At 33.5% G+C, this 15,768-nt stretch overlaps 2 protein-coding genes across 2 annotated transcripts; both read left to right on the plus strand.

Annotated features, from left to right (window-relative positions):
* The first annotated feature begins 324 nt into the window (after positions 1 to 324).
* Positions 325 to 5,317, plus strand: LOC129874856 (aspartyl protease family protein 1-like). Its single transcript, XM_055950232.1, has 10 exons — positions 325 to 897; positions 999 to 1,137; positions 2,074 to 2,309; positions 2,499 to 2,723; positions 2,820 to 2,955; positions 3,037 to 3,110; positions 3,192 to 3,291; positions 3,384 to 3,441; positions 4,654 to 4,725; positions 4,824 to 5,317. Exons 1-10 carry the CDS (start codon positions 587 to 589, stop codon positions 5,042 to 5,044), a joined length of 1,572 nt encoding a protein of 523 aa, XP_055806207.1. The 5' UTR covers positions 325 to 586; the 3' UTR covers positions 5,045 to 5,317.
* Positions 5,318 to 11,448: 6,131 nt separating this feature from the next.
* On the plus strand, positions 11,449 to 15,598 carry LOC129874233 (aspartyl protease family protein 1-like). The gene is made up of 10 exons (XM_055949492.1): positions 11,449 to 12,004; positions 12,646 to 12,781; positions 13,389 to 13,624; positions 13,861 to 14,085; positions 14,180 to 14,315; positions 14,398 to 14,471; positions 14,549 to 14,648; positions 14,724 to 14,784; positions 15,056 to 15,127; positions 15,205 to 15,598. The coding sequence occupies exons 1-10, from the start codon at positions 11,691 to 11,693 to the stop codon at positions 15,468 to 15,470; spliced, it is 1,620 nt and encodes a 539-aa protein (XP_055805467.1). The 5' UTR covers positions 11,449 to 11,690; the 3' UTR covers positions 15,471 to 15,598.
* Positions 15,599 to 15,768: the final 170 nt, after the last annotated feature.

The raw sequence follows: 15,768 nt of genomic DNA on the forward strand, positions 1-15,768 counted from the left end.
TCAATAATTATTATTAAAAAATATTTCAGCCAAATAATTTTTTCAAAATTAAACACCACTCAAAAGAGACATTCATACGCTGACCCAAAATCTATAGTGAGAAATATCGGTCCATCACGTGCTAGATGACATCAAACTATAGCGATTGAATTTATGTATGATGAGATAAAATTATAAAAATATTTTAAGGACTGAGAGATATTATTATATGGAAATTTAAACATGCTTACGAAAAAAGTTACTGTATTTATTACGGGACAAAAACTAAAACTAACACAAAATAAGTGATGATGTCGTGATTGATAAAGTATAAAAGGGCAAGCAAGCAAGCAATCAACAAAGGGAAAATTTTCCCAACTAGGAAAAATTACTACTTCTGGAAAATGAGTCAATGAACAACCCAATGAAGCTAATGGAGTAGAGCGATTTTCTTGAACTGTCAAAATTTACTCTCTCCCAAACTAACCTCTCTCTTTCTCTCTCTCTCTTTCATTTTCTTGACTCTCCCTCTGTAAACCTAACCCAATAACTTCAAGATCTGAGTTTCTAAGCAATTCTTTATTATTACTTTTTCTTAGAAAGCACAATGCAAAAAAGAAAAATGTCTTCTTTTGTTATTTTCTTTCTAACATTGCTCTCAATTTTCCCATTTCGTCAATGCAATGGCCGTGTTTTCACATTTGAAATGCACCACCGTTTCTCTGAAACTGTCAAGAAGTGGTCACTGCAGAAACTTGCTGGTCCACTTCAAAATTGGCCTGTCAAGGGAAGTCTCCAGTATTATACACAGTTGGCCAACCACGATAGGTTGCTACACGGCAGGAAGCTCTTCAAATTTGACGGACCTCTTACTTTCTCTGATGGAAATTCCACTTTCCGGATCAGCTCTCTTGGATTGTAAGACCCAAACCCCTCTTTTAATTTTTTTTTCTGGGTTGCTATTTCTTGGGATTCTTGAGCTTATAGTTTGAATTTGTTTTTGGGGCTAATTTTTGTAGCTTGCATTACACCACGGTGACTTTAGGGACACCTGGGTTGAAGTTTCTTGTGGCTCTTGATACTGGGAGTGACTTATTTTGGGTGCCTTGTGAATGCGGCAGATGTGCTTCTACTGATGATCCTACACTTTACAGCTCTGTATGTTTTACTCACTTTCCCCCTCTTTTTTTGGGTTATCTTATATTTGTATGAATTGATTGAGTGAAACATTGTGCATTGTGGTGCGTAACATAAAGGATTGGCTAAAAAGTGCCTTTGACAGCTAGACCATTTTGTTGCATCCATCAGTTCTATGCTATTTAGGCACAAGATGCATATGATTGAAATGTGAGGAGCTTATTTGAGAGCTTCTCTGTGACGAAGTAGTAAATGATGACCTCCTTTTTCGTGTGAAAAGTGAAAACAACTGCTATTTATTTTACAAACCTGCAATAGTATCCACGAAATTCTGTGCCTTTAGGAATGTGGTATACCATGACTCTCACGAGTGTAATTAGATGTTCTGATAAGACACTGGTACAGTAAACTAGAAAATGATCACTTGTCAATGGCATAATAATTGCGGGTTCTACTCTTTTGGATGCCATTATTGTTTGAAGCAGGCAAAGAGAATTTTATAACCAAAATTTCACGAGAGTATGCATGATCATAGAATTCTGTATCTAATTGACTTGTACATTATTGTCAACTATGAGCAAACAACTAAGTAGTTCTACCCTATGGAAACTTTTGGACACAGATGAACAATTGATTTGTGAAGCGGCAGATTTTTATTGCGTAGTTTTCCAGTTGGGGTTACCATTTTACTATGAATTGTTCGATTCCATCACAGCCTTACTCATCAAACTTTGTATATTCATTTTGTCAGTTCCTCCTCTAGGCCATGGCTGATAGAATTATCTTCCTTTAATATAAAGATGACAGCATTAAATATACTGTTAACTTTGACTTGCAAGATAAATTGGACTGGTGGTTAAACCGACTGTTGGAGAAATGAGATGCGTTTCTTTTTGTGGTTCTCTTATATTGTTTCCTTTTCACTCCTTCTGAAGTGGACTATGTCTTTTGCTTCAGGATTTTGAGCTTAGCATATACAACCTGAACGGATCGTCTACTAGTAAGAAGGTCACCTGCAGTGATAGCTTGTGTACAGAGCGCAATAATTGCCTTGGTGTAAATAATCACTGCCCTTATTCAGTATCCTATGTATCCTCGGAAACTTCAACTTCAGGAATTTTGGTGGATGATATTTTGCACTTGAGAACAGAAGATAACGAGGAAAAATTTGTCCAGGCGCGTGTGATCTTTGGGTAAGTATCCTGAACTTCTTTTTTCTAATTGATGTCGAGTTGTTTGGGCATTAGGTTGATCTCTGGCAGTGTATTTTTAACTGCTATATGTGTTGTATGGAAAGTACATTTGTTTAACTGCGGAGTTCTTCTACTTTTGCCCAAGTTCTCAAATTCGTTCTCTGATACATGCCAATTTCAAGTGTGCAGTTGTGGACAGGAGCAAACTGGTTCTTTTCTAGATGTTGCAGCACCAAACGGTTTATTTGGGCTTGGTCTCGAGAAGATATCAGTCCCTAGTATTCTGTCTCAGGAAGGTTTTATGGCAGATTCCTTCTCCATGTGCTTTGGTAGTGATGGGGCAGGGCGGATTAGTTTTGGAGACAAGGGTAGCTTTGACCAGGAAGAGACCCCTTTTAATATAAACCCATTACAGTAAGTGGCAATCACGCCAATTAAATTGTTTTGTGTCCACTCCTTCCAAATCTTTTAGATCCATTTAATCATGCTCTTGTGGAAAACCTTTTGCAGCCCAACATATAACATTTCTGTAGATCAAATACGTGTTGGAACAACTTTCGTTGATTCAGGTTTTGCAGCACTTTTTGATACTGGAACCTCCTTTACTTATCTTGCGGACCTATCCTATACAAAGCTTTCAGAAAGTGTAAGAATCCTTTTCAAATAGTACTTATTTGTATACATTGTTAGATAATGCTTAAGATTCAAATGTCTTCTTCCCCAATAGTTCCATTCTCAAGTACGAGACAAGCGGCGTCCACCTGATCCAAGGATCCCCTTTGAATATTGTTATGATATGAGGTAATATCTGCTAATACATGCACACATATTATTTATTTATTTATTTTTCCCTTTTATCATTTTATGATTCATATTGGACAGTCCTGATGCAAATACTAGCTTGATTCCTAGTTTAAGCCTAACTATGAGTGGGGGAGGCCAACTTGCTGTCAATGATCCAATTATTGTCATATCCATGCAGGTATAATCACTCAACTATCTTGCACAATATTTTCTTTTCAATTTCAGTTATTGCCTTTCCTGTATATGTCCTAAATACAGTCTCCTATGCAGAATCAACTAATGTATTGCCTGGCAGTTGTGAAGAGTGAAGCTCTAAATATAATTGGACGTAAGACTTTCTAAGTGCAGCAATGTTTTTTGTATTTTCTAATTATTATTGAATTGAACTGAAGTTTCAAGCACATGGTAAGGAAGTTTGTCTCTACTCTGCAATATGAAACAAACAGAGAAGTGCATTATAAACTCTGAGTGAACAACATATACAACAACAACGACCCAGTGAAATCCCACAACGTGGGGTCTGAGTGAACAACATATCTTACATGGAAAAGTTGCACCTATTGCAGTAAAGAATTAGGTTTAGTGGTCTCAGAAAAGGACTTAAAGGAATTTTACTTGGGCAATTTTGCCAAAATATTCGATATCGTGATGGATGACATAGCTTACAATCATCGGCTTTGATCATGCCACTAGGCATTTGATTAAGATATTGCACAATGACTATATGTTAAAAATTATTTCAAAAAATACTGTATGTTAAAAATAGACCTTAGTTCTAATTTAACTCCAAAAGTTAGCAGGAGGTGAGGATTGCCATGACCATATAAGGAGACAACAAGCTATACTCTCAACAAATGTGGGAATCTCACATACACACTCTACTTTCACCCTCTCATGTCAAGTATTGAACGTTTGGAGCATGAACAATATATATGGGGGCGTGACATTGGATAAACCAAAAATATAGATGGGCCTGACTTTATACCATGTTAAAAAATGGTCATTGAGTCCAAGTTAACTCTAAAAGATAACTTGTGAGGTGAGGAGTGCTTAAGACCATATTAGGAGACAAGAACCATATCCTCAACCATTGGGACTCTAATACTATAAATTGTAATATTATTCATTCAGCAATTTTGGTAGCTCTGTTCAACTGGAAGGAGTTTCCATGATTTGTTTTTTCAGGACACTGCACTTCAAAAAGATAGTCAGTGAAATAGTGGTGTGAGAGAGAACAACCATTTTGGCTTTAATTCCCTTAAATTAAGTGGTTTTCCCTTTATGTTAGGCTTCTGACTAGAATAGAATAGAATGATCACCTTTTTTAAGCATATCCAGCGCCTGGTGAAATTGATGCTTCAGGTTCCTGGCCGAGTAATAAACTCTCAAGCAATAAAACCACTAGAGCTAATCTCAGTGCTCTAAAAATTTGGTTGTCCATCACATATAAGATACTTAAAGTGGGCAGTTAAAAAATGGAACTAGTCATTTCCAAATTGTGAAATCTGACTGTTATTGCTTTTACTGATCTTTTTTCCAGAAAACTTCATGACTGGATACCGCTTTGTATTTGATCGAGAAAAAATCATCCTTGGTTGGAAGAAATTTGATTGTGAGTATTGTTTTCGGTGTTCTTTTCTCCACTAACTTAAATATGGTAAAAAGAGTAGGTTTTCATACTTCTGGTTTGGATCTGTGTCCTTCATGCAGGTTATGATATTGAGAAAATAGTCCATTTCCCATCACAATCTGTTAATAAAACCCATGTTCCACCTGCCGTTGCTGTTGGACCTGGAAATGATAATGCAGAAAAATCAGATGAAAGGACTACAAATACTCCTCAAAGTTCTTTTGCATCATGTTTTTATCAAACATGTTATTTGAACCTCGTAAACTGCTTCCTAGCATCTCTGATATTGCTACTTGTATAATAGCTGCCATATGCTCATTCTCACACTCAGGATTCAGGTATGCTTCTTAGGACTTCACACATATAGTGCAGATATCAACCTTTCAGAGCTCCAATATGGACACAATTTTTGTTGGTTTGCCGGCTCATATCTGATTTTGAGGCTAACCCATTTAATGTATATATACATATAGAAAAATTATTCTTTTCTCTATTTTTTGTGTAGTTTAGACATGTCACTGTGGTAGTTTATTATGTACCTTATGATTGCAATAGAGCAGTGAGATTGTATAGACCTTGTTCCACACAGCCACAGCTAACTATTTTATTTGACTCTCCCTTGTATTTAATGACATTAGTTAAAAAAAACAAGTGTCATATTTGCTTTATATCAAAACGAGAATTAGCTAAAGACGTATCCACTACTTTAGGCTTGAACCAATGACCACAAATAGACTGCATATATGTCGTCCATAACTTTAAATCTTGAATCGACCTTTGTTTTGTAGTTGTGTGTCAATTTGGTTTCTCGGATATTAAATCTAGATAATTTGGCGATGGTTAATCTTTTATTTATTTATATATATAATATAGTAGTGGATTTTTGGAAGTGTGATGAATTTGGAGGAATTGATAAATAAAGTAGGCAAAGGTTGCGTTTCAAAATTAAGAAAAAGAAAAAAGAGTGCAAGAATAAAATCAGAACCGACGCGACTCTCCACCCATTTGGTGTACTTGCAACCTTTTGTTGTCGCCAGCAAGGTTCTTTTTACATTGGGTCAATTATTGGAATATTTTGTGTTAGGTTGTCTGTGCTTTAAAATGAATTTTCAATAAGTAATTTCATAAGTATGGTCTGATATACGCCTCTCAGTCTTACCTTTATACGGTAGAGAGATTTTTTGGACCTCGACAACAAAGGAAAATTACTATTCAGCTATTTTGCGACCTAACATAACATTGGAGAATAGTAGGATCTAACTTTTCTGTAAATATAATATGTTTACTAGTTTTTATTTTAAGAAAATTGATCTCTGTTTCAAACGAATCAAAGAGAAAATGCGGACATACAGGGTATGTTAGGTATGGATACTCTTTTTTTTCTTGTCTATGTAAATAAAAATATTATCTAAAACTATTTGTATTTAATAAATATTATGAGAGGTGTGGGTGGAGAGTAAGGATGTGGGGGTGGTAGAGATATAGGCTACGAAGATGAGGTGAAGATGAGGTATGTTGATTATGTAATCAAGTCATCGAAAAGACAATATTCTAAGAAATAAAATTACCCTAATGAGAAAAAAAAATTGCACTATTAGTGTGTGTATATAATTTAAATCGTTATGTAATGTGTTGAATTCATTTTGTTCAACGTTTACCCCGTGAAAAGTGAAAACAAGAACGCATGTCTGTTACGTGCCATTCTGGAAGTAGGAATTTATATTGATAGAAGTAGATACTTTATTCAAGGTTGATTGGCGGCTTTGGGACAAAAAAAGTACTCTCTCAGTTTATTTTTATTTATCATATTTAAATTTAATATGCTCATTCAAAAATAATGATTAACATAAATCTTTTATCACATTATTCCTATTATTAATTTTTTGAATTAGATTTCATAAAATAATTTAGAAAATGTAAGTAACTAATGCAAGAATAAAATATAAAAAATAATTTTTTTGATATGTTAATAATGATAATTGATAAATATAAATAAAAACATATTTTTTAAAATAATGAATAAATAAAAGTGAAGCGATAGAGCAGATGGTACACCTAGGACCAATTCATCATCATGAGAAAAATGGAATGATAATGAATGGCACAGTACTAACCAAAAACACGTCTTCTTGTGACCTTTGACTTTGAATATTTTGCACTAGGATATAATTCCATCTGATTAAAAATGTTAAAAAAAATTCAACTTTTATATTATAATTGTTTCTTGACATTTTTCTTGGGCAGTTTTTAGTTAATGGTAACTTACAACTTCATTAATCAAAGTCTAGTCAAAGCATTAAATAGACTTGGAAACAATTTCCACCACATATATATAGGAAGTTTCCAACTTAGTGAGTGTTTAAATTGATTTATTTTTAGTGTTTTTTGATTTTTAAATTCTTTTTTAATTTTATAAATATACAAATAATACCTTTTTAAAGCTAATTAAAATTAAAAAGTCAAAAATAAAAAATTAGACGCTTTCAAATCATAACTTTTAATTTTTAACTTATCAGTCATTTAAAAAAATCAAAGTCAAACTCAAACCGCCCTTATTGCAACGTGCTAGGCTTCTTCTAGACCCAGCTCTATTTTCAGATAATTACCCTCTAAAATTAATGTACCGGCTTAATAGGAGAAGAAACATAGCTTAAAAGATACTACTTTCTCGGTTTTTTTTATTTATTCATTAAAACTAAATGTTTATTTTTATTTACGTATTTAATTTAAAAAGATAATAGATAATTTATAATTTTATATTTTTTTATTAAGTATATTATTTATTTTAAAATATTTAAATGACTTATAATATAAGAATTAAAAGAGATATAATAAAATTATCATTTTATATTTTACCTTTTAAGATGTTTGTGAAGAAATATGGTACACGTCAATATTTGAACCTTACAAGTCAACTTTAATATAGTATATTTTTCAAGGAATCAATTTTACGCAATGGGTTCTTAAGAAAGTATTTTCTTACACGTTACAATATAGTATTATGGAAGTAGCTGTAATATAGTAATTTAATAATTTTCGGTGCTGCTTTTTACCTTCTACCTTAGAATCGATCAATTCAAAAAAAATTCCCACAATGCCACAAGTCTTAACTTTTGGTTAAAAAGAGAAACAAAATCAAGCAAGTGTGGTGCATGCGTATTAAAATAGATGTGAAGTATCAGGAATTAAAAATTTACAATCAACAAAACCTTGAGAAAAAGAAGATTAAAAAAAAAAACTTTCCGAAAGAAAATTAATTAAAAAAAAATGATTATCAAGAAGGATTAAAGTAATAATAGAAAAGAACATCAAAAAAAGAATCCTGAAAAGAAAGAGATCCAAGAAACTTAAACAAACACCAATTTGAAATATTTATTAAACAAGTTCTGAAAAGACCAAAAAAATCATGGACAATCTCAATTCTAAAGAAAACTTTGTACCAAACCACCGCACGTCATCTAACAACTCTCCATAGCTAAAATAATAAGGGAAAAAAGTCATATATGTCCCTAAATTTTGTAAAAATGTCTGGATATATCTTCTGTTTGAAGTTTGGCTCATTTATGTTCTCACCATCTAACTTTTCGCATATATATACCCTTGTAATCGTTAATTGTTTTGCTGAAAATAACCAGTTCCTTTTTCTTCTTTTTTTAAAAAGGTGAAAAGGATTATATATGACCCTAAACTTTATGAAAATGTCTAGATATACCCTCTATTTGAAGCTTGGCCTATCCATGTCCTTGCCATCCAACTTTTTAAATTTGTATACCCCTCTAAATGTTATTTGCTTTGTTGGAAATAACCAACCTATTTCCCTTTTATTAAAATGACATTTGGAATTGCCACAAAATATTTTTATTAAATTCACTCTTTTAATATCTCTCAATTATCTCACCCAAAAAATCCGTCCCTTTTAATCCAAAATCAAATTCCTAATTGTTGGTGCTTCTTTCCTCTCAATCGACTCATTTTTCACTAATTGAAGATGGTTATGTATTAACGGAGGCAATCTTTGAATTGGGATCGGATAGTAATTTTTGGTATGCTTTCCGATTTCTTCAATTTGGGTGTTCTGATTATGAATGGGTTGTTGTAATTGAAGCTTGTTTTGCTGGGGTTTTGATGGTGGTGGAAGAGAAGTAACTGATCCTCGCTGCAATCTAGCATGATCAGTTCTGTTTTTGTCAAGTAAAGAAATGAACTTTTTGAATTTATTTATAGCAGCATCAGCTACAGCTTGATAATCTGCAGAAACAGATGAATTTGGCAAAGAAAAAGATGAAGACAAATCTTCAATGGAATAAATGAAGAAGAGGATCCACAGTTAGGGCTTTGATTTTGAGTTAAAAGGGATGAGTTTTTTGGATCGGATAATTGAGAGATATTAAAAGGGTGAATTTAATAAAAATGTCATGTGGCAATTAATAAGTTATACGGCAATTTCAAATGTCAGTTTAATAAAAACAACATAGGTTGGTCATCTCCAGCAAAGTAAATAACATTTAGAGGGGTATACGTAATTATTCAAAAAGTTGGACGGCAAGGGCATGAATAGGCCAAACTTCAAATGGAGGGTATAGCTAGACATTTTCATAAAATTTAAGGGTATATATTACCCTTTTCCCTTTAAAAAAAGAAAAAGAAAAAGGGGTTGATTATTTCTAGCAAAACAACTAACGGTTACAGGAGTATATATATGCGAAAAGTTGGACGGCAAGGATATGGACGAGCCAAATTTCAAACGGAGGATATATCTAGATATTTTCGCAAAGTTTAGGGGCATATATGACCCTTTTCCCAAATAATAATAATAATATAATTATATTTCCTCCATCTCAAAATATTTATGGTGTTTTTCATTTACACGTAAAAATAAAAAATAATTAATTTTATTTTACAATTATTTTAAAATATATATTTTGAATACCCGACAAGTAATTTGAATCGTAGTACTTAATTACTTAAATATTACTTTAGGTAAACTATCATTTCTTAAAGATTATTAGGATAACTATTTATCTTCCAAAAACCACTTTCTAGATCTACTTTAATCTATTCACAATAGCTTCGCCCTTAAATTTTCGCCACGTCTTACTACTACATTATTGCTGTTTTATTACGAATAAAGGTATACTTGGATATAAATAATAGGTTTGGGATTAGAGTGTATGAGTTTTCCATACTTGTCTAAGAAGATCATAATTTTTGCTTTGTCATAATAACGTATGATATATATTGGGAGTTCAAGACCATAACGTAATTCTTTTAAATGTTATATATATATATATATTTTATTATTATTTATTTATTTATTTATTTATTCTATTATTATTTTTCTTTTTCTTTTCTGAGGCACGTGAGCCGAGTGTCTTTTGGAAATAACTTCTCTACCTCCTCGAGGTAGTGATAAGGTTTGCGTACACTTTATCCTCTCCAAATCCACTTAGTGAAATATTTTTGGATGTGTAATACGTATTAAGCTTCTTGTAACATGCTTGTACAACTCAAATTTCCAAAAACAATATTCTAGCATTTTCGCAGATCAATTCAACTTAAAATCATATTCAATTTACATAAAATTAAGAAACGAAATTTCTAGCATGACCCTTTTTTCTACAATAACAAAATCATCATTCTAAAACATAGTACTATTTTCTACGACTTACTATTTGTTTATGTCAACCGGTGAACTAATATAGCTATAGTAATTGCAACATCAAAACTAAATTTTCATGATTTTATTTTATTAACACTCTATGTTTACACCAATTAAATAAATATGCGACTTATATTCTTATATATCTTTTTAAAATTTATTCTTATTAATTAATTATTACGTCATTCTCACTTCAATTCTATCACTTAATTATGAAAAATACTAGTGGATAACAGGATAAGTGTAAATGCCGCCGAGTGAAAACAATTTCCTTCCTATTTCTTTGGAAAAAAATAGAATGAAATTACAGAAATTCCAATAGTATGTGAATCCAATTGAATCTCTACCTTTTAATATCGTATATTCAGTCTAATGATTGAATTTGTAGTTTCATTATTACGTCGAATTTCACAGGGTGCTGAGTCCTAAAGTATATCAAAGCTATGAGCCCTTTTTCTTCATTACAAATTTGATTATTTTTTTCTAATAAAAAACAAAGGGCCCTTCAATAATTTCCTTTTATTTATTGTGAGAAACAACATCATGAGAAATTACTTTGGAAAAGTCGTCCAGTTTCCCAAAAGGGAAAGTAGAGTGCAAAAATCATTACTACAAAGAACCCTATGCAATTCCTTGTACAAAATTCCAAAAGAAAAAAAAAAGAAGAGGAAATCATTGAAACATTCTGCACTTGCTGGTCGCCAGCAACAACGACTTACAGTAGAAAAACGGATTATAGTGGAATAATAAGTATATTTTTGAAAAACAAATTGTAGTGGAATAATAAATATATTTTTATTTTTAATTAAAAATTACAGATTTAAGTGAGTATCGAACCATTTTACCTTTGATGTAAAATTTTTGGACGCAGATCCACATTTAATTATTTCAATGTGGGTGAGGAATATTGAATAAAAAATGGAGAAAAAAAACTAGAGTAAAAAGAGCATGGACGCCAGTATAGAAAACAACAAAAAGTGGAGCCCATAATCCGCCACCCAAACAAGTCCTAGGTGACCAAACTTCGACGCTTTCGTCTTTCACACAGTAGTCGACGACTTTCTTCCACCATTTTACCCTCCCCAAACAAAAAAAATCTACATATGGAAGCAATGCTTGACTTGCACAGCTTCGAACTCGTCAATCCATTTTTTTTCCCTTTCTCAAAATCCCCCTTTAGCTCCTCACTTTTTCTCTTTAATTTAATCTTCCCTTTTTCTCTCTTTCTTTTTCCCTGTATATATATACATATAAAGAATCAGTATTTTCTGTTTCTCCTTATACAAACATGGCTAATTCTTGTACAATTGGCAATTTTTTCGTTGCCCCAATTCTTTTCTTGGCGATTCTTGGATACCAGTTGCAGAGAACTAATGGGTTTGGGACTTTCGGGTTTGATATCCATCACCGGTATTCGGATACGGTGAATGGTATTTTGGACCTTCATGGGTTGCCTGAGAAAGGCAGTGTTCAATATTATTCAGCTTGGACTCAACGTGATCGGCTTATCAAGGGCCGCCGCCTAGCTGATACAACTAATCCCACAGTGCCCCTCGCTTTTTCTGGAGGAAATGAAACTTTGCGGCTCAGTTCTTTGGGATTGTAAGTGGAGTATTATTTATTTTTGTTCTTATGTTTACTGTCTTTTGCTGTTATCTGTTTGGTCGGATGTCAGAGTTGACTGAGCTTTAGTTTGCTTTTTTTGTCTGTGTAGTTGGGGTGTAGGAATAGTAATCCTATATCAGGAAAAATAGGTTACCTAGACTTAACAATTTCCATGTTTGTGTTGGTGAGAGACAACATGAACATTGAATTAGTCGAGGTGTGCAAGCTGTCCCAAACCCCGCAGCTATAAAAAGAACTCCATGTCTCATTTGTAGATTGAAGAAGAAAGATTTAGGCCTTTTTGGTATGATTTGTCAAACCATACAGGACAGATAACTCTGTTTTGTACTTCCCTATGTCAGTTTGCTTGGACTGGAATTTTGGCAATTTAACTAGATAAGAATACTGACTCTAAATTTTGAATTTACTTTTATTCTTGTTCCAATTCAAAGCTCCAAATTCCGTTCTTTTTTGAATTTTCCTCTCCTCTGTTGTGTTTTAGTTCTCTCTCAAGACAAGGGATTGTTTTGATGTTTTTGGCAGGAGCATGTTTGTAAATTATGTGTTAACTATAGAGTTGCAAAGTCTGTAGGATCTGTAGTTGTGATGTAACTAATTTTTTCTTTGGCAATTTTCAGCTTGCATTATGCAAATGTCACTGTGGGCACTCCTGGACTATCATTTCTAGTGGCACTTGACACTGGCAGTGACTTATTTTGGCTACCATGTGCTTGCAGCAACTGTGTGCGTGCCCTTCAGACACGCACTGGAGGAGTACGTTAATTCATCCTAGTACCTTTTCTTTTTTTTCTACTTTCAAATGTTGAAAGAGTGTTTCTTTTTAGTTGATCATCCCTTCTGTATATTGCCTTCTGCATTGAAGAATATGGATAATCACAAGGAGTAGTTATGCAGACTTTTCTTCCTTTTGTAATTAAGACTTGCTGATAACACAATGGCTGCACACAGTAGATTTCTCTTAATCTGTCTTCATCGGACATTATGACAGTAATAGATTATATTCTAAGTTAGCAAGATATGTGGTGGACGATGAAGTTGAGGAAATGGCTTTCTGTTGAGGAAGATTCGTAACTAACACAAAACGGATGATTTCAACAAAATGAATATTTGCAAAGTGAGTTTGATGCATGTAATATACTGACATTGACACGAAATATATGATCCATATCATTTGTAGCTTGTTAGTCATTGAAGAATTTTGAGACTCGTACTAGCTTAAGTACTTTATATTCCACCGGAGTTTGCCTTCAGTAACAAACTTGTATTCCTCATTTGCCTTTCGCTTTTAATGTTTCTGTATGCATTATTTCTTGGTTGACACTCATAATCATCCTTCCTCCTTTGTTTGCTTTTGAAACAGCGAATAAATCTTAATATCTACAGCCCTAATATGTCTTCAACGAGCGAGGTTGTTCCCTGCAATGGCAGTTTGTGTGGACAAAGGAGACGATGCTTAGCTTCACAGAACGCATGTGCTTATGGAGTTGCATATCTCTCCAATAACACCTCATCAACAGGGGTACTGGTGGAAGACATATTACACTTAGAAACAAATAATGCTCAACAAAAAAGTATTGAGGCTCCAATTGCTCTGGGGTGAGTACAGTTACTTTTTCTTTATCATTGAAATAGATTAAGGTGACTAGTGCTTGCCTCGTGGTTTGAGATATGCCGTCAAAGTCTAGTTAGAGCATACTTGGAAATTTTAACTACTCAAATGATAGTCTTTATAACTGGTTTCAATATACCAAAATTGATAAAACAGTAGTTTGGATCTTCTGATACATTTCTTTATCCACCATAATTTTTATTTTCAATTTCTTTCATTCCAGGTGTGGGATAAGACAAACGGGTGCATTTTTAACTGGCGCAGCTCCTAATGGTCTGTTTGGACTTGGTTTGGAAAATATATCTGTTCCAAGCATGTTAGCAAGTAAAGGTCTTGCTGCAAATTCTTTCTCCATGTGCTTTGGACCTGATGGTATCGGAAGAATAGTATTTGGAGATAAAGGAAGTCCAGGCCAAGGAGAAACGCCACTCAATCTTGATCAACCACAGTAAGCTGTCACTTTGATTTCTGGTTTTAGCGTTAAGAGAAGTGAGAATTCAACTGAATATGTATTTACTCGTTGTCTCTCTCTCTGAATGCAGCCCAACTTATAACATCAGCCTGACAGGAATAACAGTAGGAAGCAAGATCACTGATCTTGATTTCACAGTCATTTTTGACTCTGGCACTTCATTCACATACTTGAACGATCCAGCTTACAAAGTCATTACAGAAAACGTGAGTGAGAAACTAATCGTATGAGTTTTCAATGGAGTGTGTTCTTTGTATTTCAAAACTGAATAATTTGCTTCTTTTGCAGTTCGATTCTCAAGCAAAACAGCCACGTATTCAACCTGATGGTGAAATTCCTTTTGAATACTGCTATGGGATAAGGTGAACCAGCTTTTTGATTATTTTTACTTTCTTGATGTCCTTTGAACTCTCAGGATTAACGTGCTCCATTTAAGCAGTGCAAATCAAACTACATTTGAAGTTCCAGATGTAAATTTGACAATGAAAGGTGGAAACCAATTTTATCTTTTTGATCCGATAATAATGCTCTCTCTCCCGGTAAGATGGTTTCTGCTCCTTTTGTGTTAGAGCATTCTCTTCTAAAACATTCTAATATTCAGTTGTTATCCTCAGGATGGTTCAGGCGCATACTGTTTAGCTGTAGTGAAAAGTGAGGATGTCAACATCATTGGACGTAAGTATCTATTGTCTACCAACTAATGATCTCACAGTTACCAAGTTTTAGAAGTCCCAGTTCCTATCGACCTCTCGAGTCTTCACATCATCTTAATTTATAGATTTTGGAAATGTGAATATGACAGTGAAATAAGTAAAAATCCATTCGATAACCTACTAGTAAAACTTGTTACATTCTCAAAAACCTGAGCTATTTGTCAATTTACTCTGATCCTCTTATCTGTTAGGAATATACGACAGAGAAAACTAATACATAGATCTTTCTGCAGAAAATTTCATGACTGGCTATCGCGTAATATTTGATCGGGAGAAGATGGTTTTGGGTTGGAAAGCCTCTGATTGTGAGTTTGCAATCCTGAGAATGACATTTTTAGTGTGCACACCTGTTCATGTTTTAACTAGAAACCTTTCTTGGCAGGTTATGATTCTAGAGAATCAAACGATAGCTCAACTACTCTTCCCGTGAACAAGCGTAATTCTACTGAAGCTCCTTCGCCTGCCAGTGTGGTGCCAGAGGCCACCAAGGGAAATGCAAGTGCAAATGAACCCGCTACATCGTTTCCATCTGTTCCATCATCTAGACCTGCAGGAAACCACGCACCACATTTCAAATCCTTCTATTGCCAACTTATGATGGCTGTCTTTTCCCTTTTTAGCTATTATTTGATTATTATTTCTTCATGAGGCTTTTATTTGCCCTCTGTATAATATCGAGCTCTGTTAAAGCATAGAATTGAAGTGTTCCACAGCATTTTTGATATTGCTGTTTATACCGAGTATGTACTGTAAATATAACTCTGATTTCTTTCTTTCTTTTTCCCGTTTCAGATTAAATACATTTCTTTCATTAAAAATAAGCCAGTAAAGGGTATTTTCTTGTTTTGGTTCTGTATGATCCTTGAAATTAAATTATCAAGTGTGTGACTTAATAGTCAATGAAATGAATACAAATCATAGGAGACCAAGGTTTAGACCCTAACAA

Source organism: Solanum dulcamara, chromosome 11, assembly GCF_947179165.1.
Source record: "Solanum dulcamara chromosome 11, daSolDulc1.2, whole genome shotgun sequence".
Classification (NCBI taxonomy): domain Eukaryota; kingdom Viridiplantae; phylum Streptophyta; class Magnoliopsida; order Solanales; family Solanaceae; genus Solanum; species Solanum dulcamara.

What these genes read in the sequence shown, in the direction of transcription:
- LOC129874856 (XM_055950232.1), top strand. Translation starts at nt 587, where the DNA reads ATGCAAAAAAGAAAAATGTCTTCTTTTGTTATTTTCTTTCTAACATTG. An exon ending in ATCCTACACTTTACAGCTCT is followed by an intron (nt 1,138 to 2,073) that starts GTATGTTTTACT and finishes CTTTTGCTTCAG; the next exon opens with GATTTTGAGCTTAGCATATA. An exon ending in CAGGCGCGTGTGATCTTTGG is followed by an intron (nt 2,310 to 2,498) that starts GTAAGTATCCTG and finishes TCAAGTGTGCAG; the next exon opens with TTGTGGACAGGAGCAAACTG.
- LOC129874233 (XM_055949492.1), top strand. Translation starts at nt 11,691, where the DNA reads ATGGCTAATTCTTGTACAATTGGCAATTTTTTCGTTGCCCCAATTCTT. An exon ending in TAATAATGCTCTCTCTCCCG is followed by an intron (nt 14,649 to 14,723) that starts GTAAGATGGTTT and finishes TGTTATCCTCAG; the next exon opens with GATGGTTCAGGCGCATACTG. An exon ending in GGGTTGGAAAGCCTCTGATT is followed by an intron (nt 15,128 to 15,204) that starts GTGAGTTTGCAA and finishes CTTTCTTGGCAG; the next exon opens with GTTATGATTCTAGAGAATCA.